General features: G+C 42.5%; 1 protein-coding gene across 5 annotated transcripts in view; it reads left to right on the forward strand.

Annotated features, from left to right (window-relative positions):
* The window catches only part of LOC147017974 (SPARC-like), an 83,939-nt gene that overhangs the window by 49,587 nt on the left and 14,265 nt on the right, over positions 1 to 20,087 (forward strand). For all 5 annotated transcript variants that reach the window (XR_015062211.1, XM_085897109.1, XM_085897110.1 and 2 more), the window contains exons 3-4: positions 3,120 to 3,234; positions 13,405 to 13,523. Coding sequence is in view for 4 of the 5 variants with exons in the window: in XM_085897109.1 (XP_085753235.1) it covers positions 3,120 to 3,234; positions 13,405 to 13,523 (234 nt within the window). In the remaining variant the exon portion in view is untranslated. The remainder of the gene's footprint in view (positions 1 to 3,119; positions 3,235 to 13,404; positions 13,524 to 20,087) is intronic.

Here is a 20,087-nt window from a genome sequence, read left to right on the forward strand (position 1 = left end):
GTGCTAGCATGAGTGCTTAAGCCACTTGCTGAGCACCCATTGTCGATAGCAGTACCACGCTACGTCATTCTGAAGGAATCCTTCACTCACTGCTGATGCTTTTGCCGCGCCTCATCACCCTGAGCAAGTGGTGCGTGCTCCGTCACTCTGAGCAAGTGGTGCATGCTCCATCATCCTGAGCGAGTAGTTCATGCTCCATCACCCTGAGTGTGTGGTTTGTGCTCCATCATCCTGAGTGAGTGATTCTTGCTCTGTCATCCTGAACGAGTGGTCATTGCTCCATCATCCTGAGCGAGTGGTCCATGCTCCATCATTCACTCTGAGGGAGTTGTAAAATAACACCCGATGTCTGAGCCGTTTGTGGTTTTAACTTGTTTTCTCAATTACTGAGCCAAATTTGTTTTCCAACCATCACACTCAGCTGTTTATAAAGATTCATATTTATCAACATATGTCTGAAACGTCTACATGAATGCAACGTTGTGTTTCGGTGAAAGCTACTCATTGTTTTTGGGTTGGATACAGTACATACTGTAGTCGGTAATATTACTGACTCCAACCTGCTGAGTCCCAAAAAAATGACGATATCACCCAAGCGTGTGTGTGTGTGTGTGTGTGTGTGTGTGTGTGTGTGTGTGTGTGTGTGTGTGTGTGTGTGTGTGTGTGTGTGTGTGTGTGTGTAGTTCATAAAGCATAATACATTCTTTCTGCTAACTCCCCTACCCCCACCTCTTTCTCTCTCGTCTCGTCTCGTCTCTCTCTCTGTCCCATCCTTATTCTACCCCCTCCAAATGCAGTGCAGCACCCTCCTCCCATACCTCTCTCACACTCCCCCCCCCTCCTCTCTCTCTGTCTCTGTCTCTATCTCTGGACCTATCCAGATGGTAGTTATGTCTGGACGGTGATTGTTTGCGGATGTGTTGATGCAGGGATTGTCTATGGACGTGTCCGGGCTGTGTTTATGTCCGGATTGGAGTTTGTCTCCAGACTTGTCAGAGCAGTGTTTGTGTCTGGCGAGCTTCTCTCCGGATGCGTCTGGGTGGTGTTTGTCTCTGGATGGGAGTTTATCTCCAGATGTGTCCAGATGGGAGTTTTCTCTGGTCAGCTTGGCTTGGGATGCCTCCGGGTGTTGTTTGTCTCTGAACATGTCCGGGTGGTATTTATGTCTGGACGGGAGTCTCTGGATGTGTCTGGGCAGTGTTTGTATCTGGATGCCTCTGGGCGGTGTTTGTCCCGAGACGTGTCCGGGCGGTGTTTGGCCCGAAACGCGTCTGGGCGATGTTTGTCCCTTGATGCGTCCGGCCGGTGTTTGTCCCTGGACGCGTCCAGGCGGTGTTAATCCATGGACGCATGAGGGAAATGTTTGTCCCTGGATACATCCAGGCAGTGTTTGCCCCTGGACAGGTGCGGGTGGTGTTTCTCTCTGGACAGCTTTGCTCCAGATGCGTCCAAGCAGTATTTATGCCTGGATGGAACGTTGTCTCCGGACACGTCCAGACAGTAGTTTGTCTTTGGATGTGTCCGAGAAATGTTTGTGTATGGACGGCTTGGCTCTGGATGCGTCCGGCAGGTTTTGTCTCCAGGCCGTGTTTATAGTATAACTGGTAGAAAATGGATTTCAGACATTATGTTGATTCCATCCTCACTAAAGTTCTATGCAGAATCTTTTTGATGAAACAGGATGAATTGTAATTATCGTTCCACCGCACGTTTGTCTCCCCTTCCTCTCACCTCACACTGTCTTCGCTTTCCCCACCCCTCCTCACTACCACTCCCTCCTCTGTCCTTTCCCTCCACCCCTTCCCTCTTCCCTCCTCTTTTTCTCCCTTCCCTCTTTAATATTTCCCATCAGCGGAGCGACTGATGGTATTTGCTTGAGTGTGTGCGTGTGCGCATGCATGTATGTATGTATATATATATATATATATATATATATATATATATATATATATATATATATATATATATATATATATATATATATATATATATATATATATATATATATATATATATATATATATATGTATATATACATATATATATATATATATATATATATATACATATTTATATATATTATATATATACATATAATATATATATATATATAATATATATATATATATATATATATTATATATGCATATTTATATACATATATATATATATATATATATATATATATATATATATATATTTATATATACATATATTTATATATATATATATATATATATATATATATATATATATATACATATACATATATATATATATATATATATATATATATATATATATATATATACATATATTTATATATATATATACATACATATATATATATATTATACATATATATATATATATATATATATATATATTATATACATACATACACACAACCTCAGGTGAAGGTGAAAATTTACATATTGTATCAATAATTACATAAACTTATAAACTGTAAAATAAATGATGTTGTGTCTGAGATTCTCATGACAATATCGTTGGTATAACTTTTTGATTGGCGCTCATATGTTGTCCTGTATTTCTGTTTATGGCAATAGGTGTAAACAACACAGATGCTTGACTGGAAAATCTATTTTGTTTTCACGGTTTAATTTCTCTACATTCTGTAGCATGTCCCTTTCTGATGGAACACTGGTTATGATCTGCATACTTCAATGGACGCCTCTGACAGTATTTCCGAGTTGATGAATGTAGCGATAATGCATACTTGACGAGGATTCATGAAAAAAAAAACTTTGTTTTCTGCTTGCATCAGTAATGAGGGATGGCTCATTTTGTTCTGCTGGTGGCATCGTTAATGGTTATTAATACACAACAATACACAATAACTTACTCTTTGAATGAGATATTAAACATCAATAAGTGAACGCATGCAGATAGGACAGCGAGCTTAAGTTCTCCCATAAAAGATCATGTACTCTTTTGTGCAATATCCTGCCTGGGAAATGGCAAATCAAACCCAGCTTTGACAGCTCAAAGGTGAGTGTATACGGCCTATAAGCTATGGTGTCAGCTTTTGTGCGTACCAATTCATCTATTGTTCTGATATATTGTCACAGCTGTCATGTATCCGTGGTTGTCCACAGAACGAGAGTGTGCAGGTGTACGCTGTCGAATCCCTGTAGGTTCTTGGTGTGATGTGCGGATTCATGGTAATGGTTCTCGCACCCCAATCTGCACCTGCCCCCGGAACTGCCCCAGGTAAAACGAATAATCAGAAATCCTATGTATGGCATTCAAAATGTTTTATGACTTTTATATTCACAATTGTCAAAGACACTCAAAAAAATAGAATGAAGCATTTGTAAAAAGAAATACATTTACATATTTTCGATTTTTTTATTTGCACATATGTATTGAAGAACTAGTAGGGCACTCTTTGACATCACGACGTTGACAGATGTGTCTCTACTGACACTATTACATTATTATAATACTTGTACCGAGTTTGATTTCAAATTATTGAACAATTCTGGCTGCCAGACTATGCGTCCAATCACATTGAAATTTAAAACATACAGTATATTCCCAAAGACTACAAGATCATAATTGTGAAGTTTCACGTCGATTGATGAAACAGTTCAAGAGAAATAAATTTTTCTAGATTTTTGTTCATTCCAATATGACTGCCAGACCATGTAACTCATTCATTATTCATGAACACCCTGGTATTCCCAAGGCATGGGGGGAACATGTGGGTGAAGTTTCCCTTCGATCTGTCAAGCCATTCTAGAGAAGACAATTTCTTAAGGTTTGTTCTTCAAAAAATCATAGCTGCCAAACCATGTGACCCATTACGTCATAGGAGGATAACTTTTTATTCATCGTGGATAGGCGATAATACCTGTAAAGTTTCACCTCGATCTGTTCAACCATTTCAGAGAAATTTTTTGAAGGATTTTATGTTAAGAAAAATGTATGGCGGCCAAACCACATGACTGATGACGTGTCATCAATCCCCCCCCCCACCCCATACAATTTAGCCCTTGATGACCATCAGAAATTTTCATACTGATTGAATAAAGCATTCAACTTATGCAATTATGACATCATAACAAAGCCACCTATGACATCATCAAAAAAATCACACTCATTTCCATGGGGAGTACTTCACATGTGCCAAGTTTCAATTTTTCCATGGAGCGGTTTGAGACACAGAGGTCCAAAGTTTTTCCTTTTTTCCAAAATGGCTGCCACACCTCGTGACCTCTGACGTCATAATTATCATTAAAACTTTGCACATGAGTACTTACTCCTATAGTGAAAATTTCATCTCAATCCGGCAAGCGGTTGCGGAGAAAACAGAGTAAACTCGAAGGGTACTCGGTGGAGCGCATTCCTCCACCACACAATGCCTGATCGACGAGAACATATCAGGCCCATTACATTTTTGAGACGTCGTGCTACATATCATTTTTGGCCCCATCTCTCAATGGTGAAGAATCATTTTTCATTTTAACAATTAAATAATTTCTCGTACCCAGATCCGGATTCGGATCTTCACCAAAATTGAATCAATTCTTCATTGTCATACACCAAACCTGTCCACCAAGTTTCAGCCGAATCCGTCCACAATTTTTTTGAGATATCCTGCACACAAACAAACAGACAAACAAACAAGCAGTCATAGACTGGTACTTACGAAATCGTCAACTTGACCTTTGACCTTGTCTAATAAAAGCTGTCTCGAGAGAAGGTAGCGACGCAAACCAGAAGTTTTTACGATGATTCTGTACCAAACCATCAAAAATCGAATGTTTGTCCTCACTGTGACCTTGACCTTTGACCCATTTTGACCAAAATCTAATCAGCACTAGCCATCACCCTCCTGAATCACGTGGTCTAATTTGACATTGGTAGCTTCTTCCGTTCTTGAGTTATCGTGCCTACAAACAAACAAACACACACACAAACAAACACACAAACAGATGACGGAAGTCATCAATATACTTACGAAATCTAAAAGAACAAACAGACAGAGAGGGGTGAAAACAAACCTTCACCTTCGGTGGCGGAGGTAATGAGCACATATGAATGTGCTGATGGACCGCCAGCCCGAAAAATAATGCCTCCAGCGACTTCGTCGGCGGAGGCATAAAAAAATGATTGATGGCAGCTTAACAGTTAAGGCAATTTGGGGTGTTTGCTTAATGGTTAAGGTGGTTGATTTGGGATCTTAAGGTTCATGAGTTCAAGTCCCAGCCATGCCATAATATCACTATGTCGGTTAACTCAGCCTGCCATCCTTCCCACATTGGTAAAATAAGTGCGAACTTGCTGGGAAAATTGTCACGTCTTGGACAATTGTGTTTTGAATTATCTCCTTTGCATAACATTTTGAACACCTGTCAAGGACATGTCATCACCAATCTCTTGTGGTTTCTCATGGAGTCATGCACAATAGCCTTTAGCTTAATTGTACTCCGCCCCTCCCTGTTCCATCTCCAGGCGTTGCACGACGTCATCGCCGGGCACCAAAGGCCTTCGGTGACATCAACGCCAAAGCCAAAGGCCTTAGAATTTTAAATTCTAAGAAAGGGCGTCCTCGGTTTTCACTCCATTTTTAACCTCCGCCATCTTCGAAGATGGATGGAGGTTACTGTTTTCACCCCTTTCTGTTTGTTTGTTTGTTTGTTTGTGAACAGTATTACGGAAAAACTCCTCGACGGATTTCGACGAAACTTGGTGGGGGGGGGGTTAGGTATGGTCCAAGGATCATGCCATTAAATTTTGGACTTGGTCCCCCCCCCCAAAAAAAATAATTAAGAGAGAAATTTTTTTTTTGCATTTCCACATGTTTTAAGTGATTTCCAACCCCCCCCCACAAAAAAAATTGTTAGAGAAAAAAAATTTTTTAGCAACTTTTTTTTCAACCAAATTTCGATTTCTTTTTTTTGCATTTCTACATGTTTTAAGTGATTTCCACCCCCCTCACCGCCAAAAAAAATTTGTTCGAGAATTTTTTTTGTATTTCTACATGTTTTAAGTGATTTCCAACCCCCCCCCCCAAAAAAAAAATTGTTAGAGATTTTTTTAGCAACTTTTTTTCAACAAAATTTCGATTTCTTTTTTTTTGCATTTCTACATGTTTTAAGTGATTTCCAACCCCCCTCCCCTCCCCCCCCAACGCCAAAAAAAAATGTTGGAGAAAAGAACTATAACTCTGTCAGCACTGTTGACATCATATTTAATGAATAAGATATAAGGTTCACTTGAATGACCCAGCAGTATTGGCGGCGGAGGTTTTGCACTCTCCCGAGTGCTCCCCCTCTAGTCTCATGTTTGTTTTCATGTCACTTGCGAAAATGGAAGATTTTTCAAGGACAGGGTGTTCCAAAAAGGCCTGGACAACTTTGGTTCTTAATATATTTAGTACCACAAACGATACGATACCTTTTATTTCATGTGAAAATGAAACTCATTAAGTTTTCTTTATTTTCAGGTCTGGTGGTTTAATGTAAAAGAAAGTGGCGACTCCACAGGAGAAAGCTCAGTGTGTCAAATGGTTCATCGAGACGAGATCCGACACACAAATTCAGCGTAATTTCCGTCAAGTTATGGAAGGATTCCGCCATCATGAACTCGTATCACAGAGTGGCACAAGAGGTTTAATGAGACTGGAAGTTGTCAGATACAGAACAGTACTGGTCGACCAAGCACAAGTGCAGCAGACGTTGAACGAGTTCGAGAATCATTTCAACAAAGTCCCAGAAAATAAATTTGATGTGCATCCAGAGAACTGGGATTACCAACAACCACTGTACACGGGATTTTGCATAAGACTGAAGCTTTATGCCAATAAGGTGCAGATTCCACAGGAAATCAATTCATGATGGACCCAAATGCAAGGCGTTTGCCTTGGAAATGCTCAGTCGCACAGAGGATGATGAAGATTACCTGAAAAAGGTCATGTTCACAGACGAAGCTTGCTTTCCTGTATCAGGAAAGGTCATCCAGAAAAATGTCAGGATCTGGGGCTCTGAAAACCCCCCATGTGGTCATTGAACACATATGCGATAGTTCAAAGGTCAATGTGTGGTGTGGCTTTCTCCATGATCACTTGGTGGCTCCATTTTTCTTTGCAGAGGATACAGTGACCTCAACAATTAACATGAACATGTTGGAAGGATTCACCTTCCCAGGGATTGAAGACCTGCAACCTGATATTTTTCAACAGGATGGCACTCCCCCTCATTGGGCCTTAGTTGTTTGAGCCATCCCGAATGAAAAACTTCCAGGTTGCCAGAATTGCCGAGACGGACTAACCGCCTGGCCCCCATGATCACCAGACATAACCCCCCCTTGATTTTTTTCTGTGGAGACTTGTCAAAGATGTTCTCTACAGCACCAAGGTGGCAAACCTGCAGGATCATCGTTATCGGATCACAGCTGCATGTGCACTGGTGGATGCAAACATCCTGAGCTGAACATGGCAAGAACTCGTGTACCACCTTGATGTCTTCGGTGTGATAAACGGAGCTCACCTTGAAGCGTATTGATGGTGTGCACAAAACCTAATGAGTTTCTGTATTATATAAACAAAGGGTGTCATTGTATCATTTGTGGTTCTAAATACATTAACAACCAAATTTGTCCAGGACTTTTTGGAACACCCTGTATATTTGTTGGTTGTGTCCATTATTCTGTCTGTCTGTTTGTCTATTTGTCTGGATGTCTGTTTGTACTGCATGTCAACCACTTACAGGTCCCAATTTTAAACCGATCTTCATAAAACTTCACCACCTGGTAGAGTTAATCATAAGCAAGAAGCCTATTGTTCTTGAGGTCAATAGGTCAACACAGGCGAAAGGTCAACAACTTTGTCAAATTTATAAAATCCTCAATTTTCATCCAATTGACGAGAAAGTTTAACAGGATTTGCCAATCAGGTCACCAAATTCAACCACCAATTATTACCCTGTGCTTGTGAAGCAAAAAGCAGGGTGAAGCGATTGGTAGCGTACATATGTATGTCATACATCTTACGTCTTGCCTGTCTGCATTTTTTTTTTAAGAGCATACATCGAAAACCGTTCAGTGGAGGAAATTGAAACTATGCCACATGATACATGACCATGTGATATAACGGTCACTCATTTTGAGGTCATCATAGGCCAAAGGTAAACAAAGGCCGATTTTCTAAAATCCTCAATTTTCATCCGATTGACTTGAAGTTTGAAGAGGAGTTGCATATGTGGTCAATGAATTCAACTACCAATTATTTTTGAGATCAACATAGGCCAAAAGGTCAACACAGGCTGAAATTTCTTAAATTGTCAATTTTCATCTGATTGACTTGAAATTTGAACAGGACTTTCATATCACCTCACTCAATTCAACCACCAATTATTTTTGAGGTCATCATAAACCAAAAGGTCAACATGGGCCAAATTAATCAAAATCCTCAATTTTCATCCGATTCACTTGAAATTTGAACAAGATTTTCAAATCAACTCACTGAATTCAACCACCAATTAGTTTTAGGTCAACATAAGCCGTACATTGGGACCATACTCTGTGCAGAGCGTTGGTGCTGCCGAAGCAGTCTCCTTGGCTATTGGGCACAATCCTGGATGGGTCGCCACTTCGACACAGGATACCAGCAAGCTGGCACTCATTTTGCCGACCTCGGAAGGATGACAGGCAGAGTCAACCCCACCTGGTATTACTTCAACAGCTGAGAGGGATTTGAACTCAGGATCCTGGGATGCCAAGCCCACCACCCTCACCATTTCGCCAACACCAGGCATAACATGACCTTGTCATGTTATGCCAAAAGAAGCCAGCCAACTGCATAAAGAAGCCAAAAGGTCAACAACTTCGGTAAAATGTCTGAAATCCTCAATTTTCATCCCATTGACTTCAAATTCGTAAAGGATTTGCATATCAGGTCGCTAAATTAAACCACCAACTATTTTTGAGGTCAACTTAGGCCAAAGGTCAACAACTAACGTGGAATTTCTAAAATTGTCAATTTTCATCTAATTGACTTGAAATTTGAAAAGGATTTGCATATTTGGACATTTAATTCAACTACCAATTATTTTTGAGGTCAACATAGGCCAAAAGGTCAACACAGGCTGAAATTTCTTAAATTGTCAATTTTCATCTGATTGACTTGAAATTTAAAGAGGATTTGTATATTTGGTCATTGAATTAAACTTCCATTTATTTTTTATGGTCAAATTTGTTTTATGGATTTCGCAAGAATCATGCAATGCATGACATCTTTATTGTTTGTTTTTGTTTGCATGTTTGCCCGAGCGATATCTCATCCATCATTTCAGGTAGGAAGCTGAAATTTGGGCACAAAAGTGAACAAGTGCTTCGGCAAAAACGTTTGTTTTTTAATTTTTTGATGAATCAATTAATTGATTTATTACTTATTTATTTTCTTTCTCATCGGGGCAATATCTCAGGCACCATTTGATCAAGGAAGCTGATATTTGGACTCGACAGTGACAAAGTAATTTGGCTATAAATGGCATTTTTTATTTATTGATTAATCAATTAATTATTTAATTTTTCAATTCATTACGACATTTTGAAAAAGTTATAGATTCAGATGAAACAGTGGTGGTTTCGGTGTGCTATTTGCCAATTGATTAAGAAATTATTTTACGATGCTTATTTATTGTAATTTTGAATTATTAAATCAATTATTGTACACCACTCCCTCCCAATTTTGTCTCTATGTGCTGTATCTTATTCAATCTTGTCTCAAAGGCTTCATTTGAATAATAGTTTATTGTGTTTCATTCGTGGGAAAACAAGAATGATACTTCAAAAAGCAATTGTTTCATTTTCGGGATATCTCAATAAAATGTTAATTCAACCATATATTTTATCTGACTTATGATAATAAAAAGAAGATTTAATCAATATTGTCGAGCTGTTACTGTCTAATTTCAAACACACATTCTGCTCATGACATCATGGAAAAGTAAATATATTCACTACAAGCACCACATGTTATTATCGATATGAATCTCATTGTACACTCCACTACTGTTCACACTGATAGGTAAAAAGTGTGTCGTTTTTTGTATTATCTTTACCACCAATATTTCGTTATCTGATCCAATGGAAGCATTATACTTGTTTTGTATGGAAATGAACTGCAGGTGGTATGTCCCTTCCAACATTATTTTAAGAGGCATCGTGTCCCAGCTTACAAAGTGTTTCCTAGACTATATATATTTACATACAAACTTACATACATACATACACATATCATGCAAATATATATATATATATATATATATATATATATATATATATATATATATATATATATATCTCTCTCTCTCTCTCTCTCTCTCTCTCTCTCTCTCTCTCTCTTTCTCTCTCTCTCTCTCTCTCTCTCTCTCTCTCTCTCTCTCTCTCTCTCTCTCTCTCTCTCAGTCTCTCTCAGTCTCTCTCAGTCTCTCTCAGTCTCTCTCAGTCTCTCTCAGTCTCTCTCAGTCTCTCTCAGTCTCTCTCAGTCTCTCTCTTGCTCTCTCTTGCTCTCTCTTGCTCTCTCTTGCTCTCTCTTGCTCTCTCTTTCTTTCTCTCTCTGTCTGTACTTTATGCACAGCCACTTCTTTGAAGCTATACAGTAGACTCCATACTCAGGATACATATAGATCTTTATGCAGGAAGTGTAATGGGCATTGTGGTCACAGCCTTGGATTCCATTTTAGGCTGCATAATGAGGCCAGTGACCAAAATAGCAATTTGTTTGTAAACAGGATGACCAATTCGTCACAAATTGAAAAGGCTGGATTTTTTTGAATCCTACACAATTAACCTTTTGAATAAATAATAAAGTCCATGAAATAATTTAAATTGATAGATGAACTTAAACTTTTTGCATGGCTGGGGGCGGGTATTTGTGCTTGATTTTTTGTCACTGGGGACAGGTACTTTTGCTAGTTTCTAATAAAATTATTACATTTTTATCTTTGAAAATTGGACCTCCTCTTAAGAAAAATACTTTCTTAATTGTTATATTTGTGATTGATAATGGTAGAATGGATGAAGTGAACAAGTTGTTGACCGAGTTATGCTCACCGCCATGGGAATGAAGAAGCTGATATTTTGGGCATTACCCCTTCTTCGGAGCAATAAAGGGAGACTGGATAGGGGAAACGTTTGGATATACAGTGGGAGGGAATCAGTAGATGGGTGTGGTCAAGCTGCATCAGGGATCAAGGTGAACACGGTGTGGGAATGACTCATTCATTTTTACTCCTCATGAAAAGGAGGATCAAGAATTAGGAGTCAGGAGTCAGAGGGACTTTGCCTGTGAAAAATGATACTGATAAGTAAACAACCAAGAAGTGAAAAAAGCGGAGAGAAAAAAATGATGAATTCGAAGTAGTTGGCACAGTGAGATGTTCATTGGTGGTGTCTGGAGGAAGTTGCTCATAATAAAGTGACAATGCAGTTGTAAGCTACTGATTGCAGACCTTAATACAGTAATGCATGACTTTTTAATGGTCACTTTTTACAGTGATGAGACATGATTGGCAGAATGGCATTGAGGAATACACAATCACCTTTTAGTTATAGACCCTGTGTTTGAATATGGACACATATCTGAATTGTCACTCTGGTATTTTGTATGCAGAGAAATGAAACCCAGAGGACCCCATATACTGTTGTACGAGTTGGTGGATGTAAAATAAATAAAATAAAAATCCCACGTTGTCTTCACAACTATTCGGCAAATTCACTTCGGCACTCAACAAATTACAAATTACTGTCACTTTTGGTACAATATCTGTCCTGGATAGCCAATTCGTGAAAGACTTGCACCATAAAAGTTTCTGCACTGTCTAACCCCACAATAACATAGGTATAATTGGGACATTTAAATAACTAATAATTATTACAGGAGAGAGTTACTTTTATATAATGGTATCCTTTTAGTGTTACCGGATATAATGAATATATATAATGAACTGTTTTGATATAATTCCATCTTTCTTTCTTGCTGTCAGATATTACAATTTATTTACATAATAAAATGGTGCCACTTCTGAGGAGGACAGGGATTATCTACGATTAAGTGTATGCTTAAATTATGTATTTTAAATTGAGAGAAAAAGTTGCAAAAACAAAAATCAAGGCAAACTGTAATTCAATAAACAAAACTTCTGCATTATGGCTTATGGTGGACATACATAAAGACCTAAAAAGCACACTGGCAGGAGAGGAAACTTAAGACATTATGTCATGGCCACACGCTAAAACCTTAATGAAGTGTCAATCTGCCATAGCGAAGGTATTTGTTTTTCTACTGTGCCACCCAAAGTAGAAGCACCTGGAAACCAGCACCTTCCAGCACAAGTGGCATATAATGGTTCGATTATATCTGCTCTGATTCTGAGAGGTCGGCGGTTGGCCAAATTAATCATATCAAATACTTTAAATATTGTCGGTGCTGCTTCCTGGCTTGATTCTCAGCATCTGCTGGCACTGCACCAACTACTCTCTCTCTCTCTCCAACTTTCAGGACCCTGAATGTGCACTTTCTTGAGTTTTATTTTCCTACAAACTCCTTCACTGCTTGTCAACATTTTCGACTCTGTGAAAGTCTCTTTCTGCCTTCAAACATCCATATAATAATGATATTGGTTCGCGGGCGCCAGCAGTGACCACTATTTTCATTGTGTCTGTCTGTCGGTCTGTCTGTCTGTCTGTCTGTCTGTCTGTCACTCTCTCCAGATCATAGTTAGTGACGTTTGATGTGATCTTGATGAAACTTGGACACAAGCTAGATATGGTCTCGTTGTGTCTTTTTGTATGTGGGGTGTCCCACGCCCCTTATGGGCAGAGCCACGCCCCTTGTGGGCAGAGCCACGCCCCTTGTGGGCAGAGCCACGCCCACTTGAACTTTTTATTTATATATTTTTTTTCTCGATTTTTTTTTCTCGTAATTTCATTTCCTAGAAGCTGTGCATAATGTCCATAAGTACAACATATAAAAAATCCGATTTGATTTGGTAAATTTTGAAAGAAGAGATAGGTTTTTATGGTAGGGCTTCCTCAAAAGCTTCCACTAACTCAATTGTACCTATTGTGGCATTGGTCAATAATGCCCATGAACCATCATCGCCTCCCGGCTTGTAATACTTCATTATGGTAAACATTTGATCATCATTTGCAGTTGATTTGCACATATTCACCAAATTGAGCCTACTCATCCGATCATCTCTGGATCCAACTTCCCCTCGCTCCAATTCCTTTAATATACCTCCTGTAATTCTAATTCCTTCCTTTTACCACCTGCAAAAACAACACCAAATTAGCCTCGATTTTGTGTGCAAAGAAATGCTTCAACCTATTGCATACCTGTGTGTCATGGTTTCCTTTTCTACATTTCAGTGAAGGACAAGCAGTTTGCAGCAGCTTTGGCCGTCAGTTCCAAAGTCTTTGTTGGCTACATAAAGAAGCATGTGCACGCCGTCGACGAATCCTTCTAGCCTACTTTGGCCCTTGTGTCGGTAAGAGCTTTACTCTGGGATAAAGGAAGGGAAACATGTGGATAAACTGAAAAAATACACCCAAATATTTATTGGCTAATTTTAAATTGCTTCTGTTTAATGAGAACTTAAGCCACGTTTTTAAATAAATGTTTTATGTCACAGCACATATGAATTTAAAATAATTGAAAAGCTTATCAGCAAAACAATGAGGCTATTCTTTTCTTCCAAAAGCCAAAGTGGGTGATACGTATAACTGCAATGTCCTTCTCAGGTCTGAATTTAGCTCAACTACAAAGGTAAGAAAATGAAAAGCGTTTTCTGCTTGGCACCAAGTAACCTCCAGTTATCACCGAACAAATAGCCATCCATGACATACAGAGCAGTCAATTAATAGCTGGATAATAAAGTGTTTCACTGCTGCCTCAAGTATGAGGTTCAAATCTGGCTCAGGGGATCGAAACTCCCACCCGTAGTAGGAGGGAATCATTCTAGTAGCGACACATCAAGATCAAGGAAATTATCTGAATTTCACAATGGAAATGCCTGCATTTAATAAGATGAGGCATGCTTTGATCCCGTCGCATTGCTGATGGATCGAATCAAAAGACAGCATGTTGTACTTCACAAACATATTGCATGTCTTCATGTGAGTGTCAATGAGGATGTAAAATGAAGCAAATGCTCTGTGCCCTTCTTAATAGTGGGGCAACTGAGCTAAATATAGCATAACAATTGTGCATTTTGTGAGGAAAGCACCAAATTTGGCACACTAGTAGCCTATCATATTATTGTTACGTTTGAGGGGGGGGGTATGTATTCAAAGGGTAATTAGGATGTTTAATTAGGTATGCCATGCTGTTCGAGTTTACCAGGATCTCGATGTAATAAGTAGCAATTCAGTGGTGATAAGTTGTCTAGTAAATGTTCATTTCTTCAAGGGGGAAATGATAAATGTCACGTAATTATATAGGGACACGGGATAGGGTAAGTATGTCTGCGTAAACCCTTTGGTATATCTGGAGACTGGCCGTGACATCACAGGACAGTGCAGCGGATGGCTCCGCCCCGTGATCACGATTGGCGGAAGGCGATGGCGGTGGGCCAATAAACGGCTCGATTGGGAGTGACGAGGACGAAGGATAAAAAGGTTCTGTTCGGGGTCGAAAAGGAAGAGGAAGAAGATTACAACCAGAACGATCGTGTTTTTTTGGTGTGGTTCCCTGTGGCGGCAGAGAGCGTCCTTGTTGTTGTGGAGAGTCGATCGTGTTCTTGATCGTGTCTTGGAGCCTTGCTGAGCCTCGTGCCTCACCTTGGTTGGCTCTGGGGTTCTGCTGACTCGGAGTACGGGGTCGAACGGCGGGCGGACCTGCCTCCCTCTCCTGCTCGCAACTTGGCGCCAGAACTGGTTCCCTGGCGGCTGTGAGCGGACTGGGGCCAAGACCAGGAGGTCGACAGCACCACGGTTTCTCCTGCCCCCCTGACGAGAGCAATGCCAGCTCGTCCGACGCCGATCCAGGGACAGTTGCGTCCACACCACGGTCCAGCCTGACCACCAGAAATAGCTACGTTTTGTGTGTGTGTGTGTGTGTGTGTGTGTGTGTGTGTGTGTGTGTGTGTGTGTGTGTGTGTGTGTGTGTGTGTGTGTGTGTGTGTGTGTGCTTGGCGCCTTAGAGGGATTGAGAACTGTACATTCATTGGAATTGTCTGTGTTTTCTCCACGCCCGATCCCACACCATCCCGTCGAATCGCCCCGGATCCCTCTTCTTGCCGAGTCTTGTTATTTCTGGTGATAATAAAAACAAATAAACATCATCAACTCAGTGAAAAGTGACTCGTGCCACCTTCCTCGTCCCATTTGCGGTAGAGCGATTAGAACCACCATGTTTGGGTTATAAATAAATAAACCGCCTCCATCATTTCGGCTCATTCTACGTTGGCGGGACTGTTCAAGTCCCGTGGACGTCACATTGGTGTCAGGAGTGGGATGTTCGAACCCCTCGAAATTATATTTGGTATCGGGAGAATATACCAAGATTAAAATCTCGCCACGAATTGGAATATAAAATTACTACAGAAAAGCTCGCGAGCGTGGGAAAATTTTGGCGGGATTTTTCAAATTTAAATTAATTGGCAGCAAACGGGACTTCTGCACCATGGCGGATGTGCAGATGTTTGAGGAGGAAGGCCACGTGTCTGGCAGCGAGTCGGGGGAAGAGGGGAGAGACGGGGGTAGGGTTGGAACCTCCCCCATTCCGAGCGTGGACCGTGCTTCATCGCCCATAACGGGGCCGGCAGCGCCGGAAACCGGTGCGATGACGATCCAGACACTGTTGGAACGTTTAATAGGGGACATGACGGTACAAATGGCAAATCAATTTGTGACACAGAGGGCAGAAATGACGGCACTAATGGAAAATCAATTCGTGACACAGAGGGCAGAAATGACGGCACAAATGGAAAATCAATTCGTGACACAGAGGGCAGAAATGACGGCACAGAGGGCAGAAATGACGGCACAAATGGAAAATCAATTCGTGACACAGAGGGCAGAAATGACAGATCAATTGGGGGTAATGGGGGTACAGTTGGGTGCACGGATTGATTTAATGAGGGATGAATTGGGGGAAAATATGGAGAAAATGAAAACTGAGATGCAGGATAGTGTGGATGTTAAATTGGGAGAAATACAAAGTAAATTCGAGGATAGATTGGAGGAAACAAAGGTAGAAATTACATTGGAGGGGGAAAATATACGAAAAAAATTGGTAGATAAAATTGATGCAACGAACATTCGGGTTGATAAAGTGGATGAAAGCCTGGAACGTCATCGTGCCTGTGTGGATGCTCGTATGCAGCTGCAAGTTGAAGAGTGGGGAGAGCTGAGGAAGCAAGGGATGAATTTGGCGGAGGAGGTAAAAGGATTGGAGGGTCGTTTGGACGAACAAGATAAAATTATGAGCCAAGATGAAGTCTTGGATAAAGGCCTGGTAGAGCCGTCTTTTGTAAGTAGAGTGTCCCGGTTGGTTGAGGAGCAGCTACAAACTCGCGACGGAGCCTTGGAGGAGGTTGTGCGGGCCCAGAAGATTCTGCGGGAAGAGGTGAATCAGTCCATTCAACGTTTGGAACAGGAGGCAAAATTGACCCATGAGACCCTCACCACAAAACATCTTTGGCCACAGTGGGCTCAGAAATTGGATACGCAGCCACAAGGGTGTTTGATCCCTGGGCTGGATTTGGATAAGGGAGAAACTGAGAAGCGGGCCACCGTAAAAGTGATCCCCCTGGTAAATTTCGACGGGTCAGGGAGTGTTGAAGCTTTTCTGACGCAATTTGAGTGCATTTCCCGACTAAACGGGTGGAATGAGCAGGAACGTACAGGGAATTTGGTGGCAACGTTGCGGGGACCAGCCGCGGACGTGTTAAACGTGATCGCGGAGGGGATGTTGACCAGCTCCCACATTTGCGAGGCGTTGAGCCGTCGGTTTGGGTTCGCGGCAAACTGTGATCTGGTGCGGGCTCAGCTCCAGCACCGCAGATTAAAGCCGGGTGAGGCAGTGCAGGAGCTGGCACAGGACATTTACCAATCAGTCAGGATCGCGTATCGGGACCTTACAGTGGAGGTGTGGGACAGACTGGCACTAGAGAAATTTTTAGCTGCTCTTCCTGACCCTGAGGTCCGAGCGCTAGTGGAGCTACAGGATCCACCCACCGTGCACCGAGCGGCCGAGTGCGCGGCCAGGCTGGCCTCGTGGAGTCGGCCGGGTCGGGTGCCCGAGAGGCCATCGGTGACGATCCGACAGGCGGAGATCCAGGATCAGGGAGGGGGGCTGGGAGAAATTGGCATTACCCAAATGTTTCAGGAAATTTGCCAGAAACTGTCAAGTTTGATAAAGGGTAATCCGGTAGTTAGTGTGCCAAAGCGGCGGGGTCCAGAGCAGCCAATAGAGCAATTCGATTATGGCCGAGGGGGTCCGGAACCGGAAGAGACATTTCACCGTTACTCACGGGGGCCTTTTATGGGGAGTTGTTTCCGGTGCGGGCGAAGAGGACACATGCAACGATATTGCCGGTACCCAGCGATGGAGGGACCCTCCAATGGACTTTTAGACTCGGAGAGGGTGAATCCTCCTGCTGAACGGCCAGGTCTATCCGAGATGCCCTTTCATAGGTCGGGTCCAGAGATCACTATCGGGGGTCCGGGAGACTAGATCGGGCTGAGCATATAGGGCCATGCACGGCTGGTGAGATTGTGGTGAAGTGCCTCCTTTAGTGGAAAAAAATGAATTGTGGGAAAATTGGCATGGGTTTGTAAGTTCTGCTCGATTTTAGAGTGACAATCGGGACAGTGGGTAATTGGTAACAAAGCGGGCACAAGTGGCTGTCCAATGGCTGGTGCGTGGATCGGGTGAGAAGTGCTGTGTGAGTTGTTTTAAGTGAAGAAGTGAAATGTATGGTGCACACATTGTTTTTTTTGTTGGGCATGGTGTGGTAACAGGGAAGGTCATGGTCGGTGAAGTGTTAGAAATGCAGGTGTTACATGTAAGGCCGATGGGGTGGGGGAGTCATGTGGGTTTTGTGGGTGGGGGTGATGTGCTTGTCCACAGGGATTGCTGAAGCTCACGGTGAGCGTGAATTGCGACCCCCTTCAAGGAGATTCACCACCTGGTGGCTAATGGTGACAGTGTCTGGAGGCAACTGGGAGAGGGTCTGGTTGGGCGACCAAGGCGGGTAGGACCTTGGCGACCAAGGAAGGCCAGAGGAGCCAGTGAGACCCCTTCTAGAGTGTTGTACGGGATTAGAGCTGATGGCTACCAGGGGGGAGGGAATCAAAGGGAGCGGGGCGGAGAAGCGTCCGGGTTGGACTAAAGCTTACCTGTGGGCATGGTTGCACCTGAGATGCCCCCATCATCTTGTGGTAACCCACCCCACGGCCACGACGGGATTCAGCATGCATGATTAAAATGAGGACCATGACCTAGAAATGTGATGATGACCATGGTGTGAGTGTTGTGAAGATGTGCGAGTCCCACTCGATCCCGCACAACTTGACAGGTGCAGCAAGAGCATGATGTCCGCATAATTTTGGGGTCAAAAAATTTGAAAATTGGCTCCCCAGGTAACGCTGGGTCTATTAGCATCCACTGGGGGAGGCGCTCAAGTGTAAATATCCTGTGAATAGTGTCGTTAAGGCTTAGAGTAGGAATGTAAAGTATAAGTGTTGTGTTTTTGTGGAACCTTTTGTTTCCCCTCCCCAGATCACTGGAAGAGTGCTGGGCAAGAGCGATGATCGAGAAGATGGAGTGCAACTTCACTCAGTGCTCTTATGAAATAAAAAAAAAAAACAATGATTGTTTAGGCGAGGATAAGGCCATAAGGGGGTAGTACATTAAGCAGGATAGGTAAGTTAGCTGCGACTCGCTGCCCATTGCCCCTCCTACTTTATTTCGTTAGGTTAATTAGGTGTGAGTCAGTAAGTGTTAAGGCTGGTACGGTAGCGCCTGTGATATACCTTGCAGGAGCTGCGGTACCAGAGGAGGGGGCAGTGTTACGTTTGAGGGGGGGGTATGTATTCAAAGGGTAATTAGGATGTTTAATTAGGTATGCCATGCTGTTGGAGTTTACCAGGATCTCGATGTAATAAGTAGCAAGTCAGTGGTGATAAGTTGTCTAGTAAATGTTCATTTCTTCAAGGGGGAAATGATAAATGTCACGTAATTAGATAGGGACACGGGATAGGGTAAGTGTGTCTGCGTAAACCCCTTTTGGTAGTCTCTGAAGACTGGCCTTGACGTCACAGGACGGTGCAGCGGATGGCTCCGCCCCGTGATCACGATTGGCGGAAGGCGATGGCGGTGGGCCAATAAACGGCTCGATTGGAAGTGACGAGGACGAAGGATAAAAAGGTTCTGTTCGGGGTCGAAAAGGAAGAAGAAGAAGATTACAACCAGAACGATCGTGTTTTTTTGGTGTGGTTCCCTGTGGCGGCAGAGAGCGTCCTTGTTGTTGTGGAGAGTCGATCGTGTTCTTGAGCGTGTCTTGGAGCCTTGCTGAGCCTCGTGCCTCACCTTGGTTGGCTCTGGGGTTCTGCTGACTCGGAGTACGGGGTCGAACGGCGGGCGGACCTGCCTCCCTCTCCTGCTCGCAACTTGGCGCCAGAACTGGTTCCCTGGTGGCTGTGAGCGGACTTGGGCCAAGACCAGGAGGTTGACAGCACCACGGTTTCTCCTGCCCCCCTGATGAGAGCAAGGCCAGCTCGTCCGATGCCGATCCAGGGACAGTTGCGTCCACACCACGGTCCAGCCTGACCACCAGAAATAGCTACGTTTTGTGTGTGTGTGTGTGTGTGTGTGTGTGTGTGTGTGTGTGTGTGTGTGTGTGTGTGTGTGTGTGTGTGCGCGTGCTTGGCGCCTTAGAGGGATTGAGAACTGTATATTCATTGGAATTTTCTGTGTTTTTCCCCACGCCCGATCCCACACCATCCCATCGAATCGCCACGGATCCCTCTTCTTGCCGAGTCTTGTTATTTCTGGTGATAATAAAAACAAATAAACATCATCAACTCAGTGAAAAGTGACTCGTGCC

Source organism: Eptatretus burgeri, chromosome 10 (assembly GCF_056783735.1).
Source record: "Eptatretus burgeri isolate ZD-2024b chromosome 10, Ebu_testis_v1, whole genome shotgun sequence".
In the NCBI taxonomy this organism is placed as follows: domain Eukaryota; kingdom Metazoa; phylum Chordata; class Myxini; order Myxiniformes; family Myxinidae; genus Eptatretus; species Eptatretus burgeri.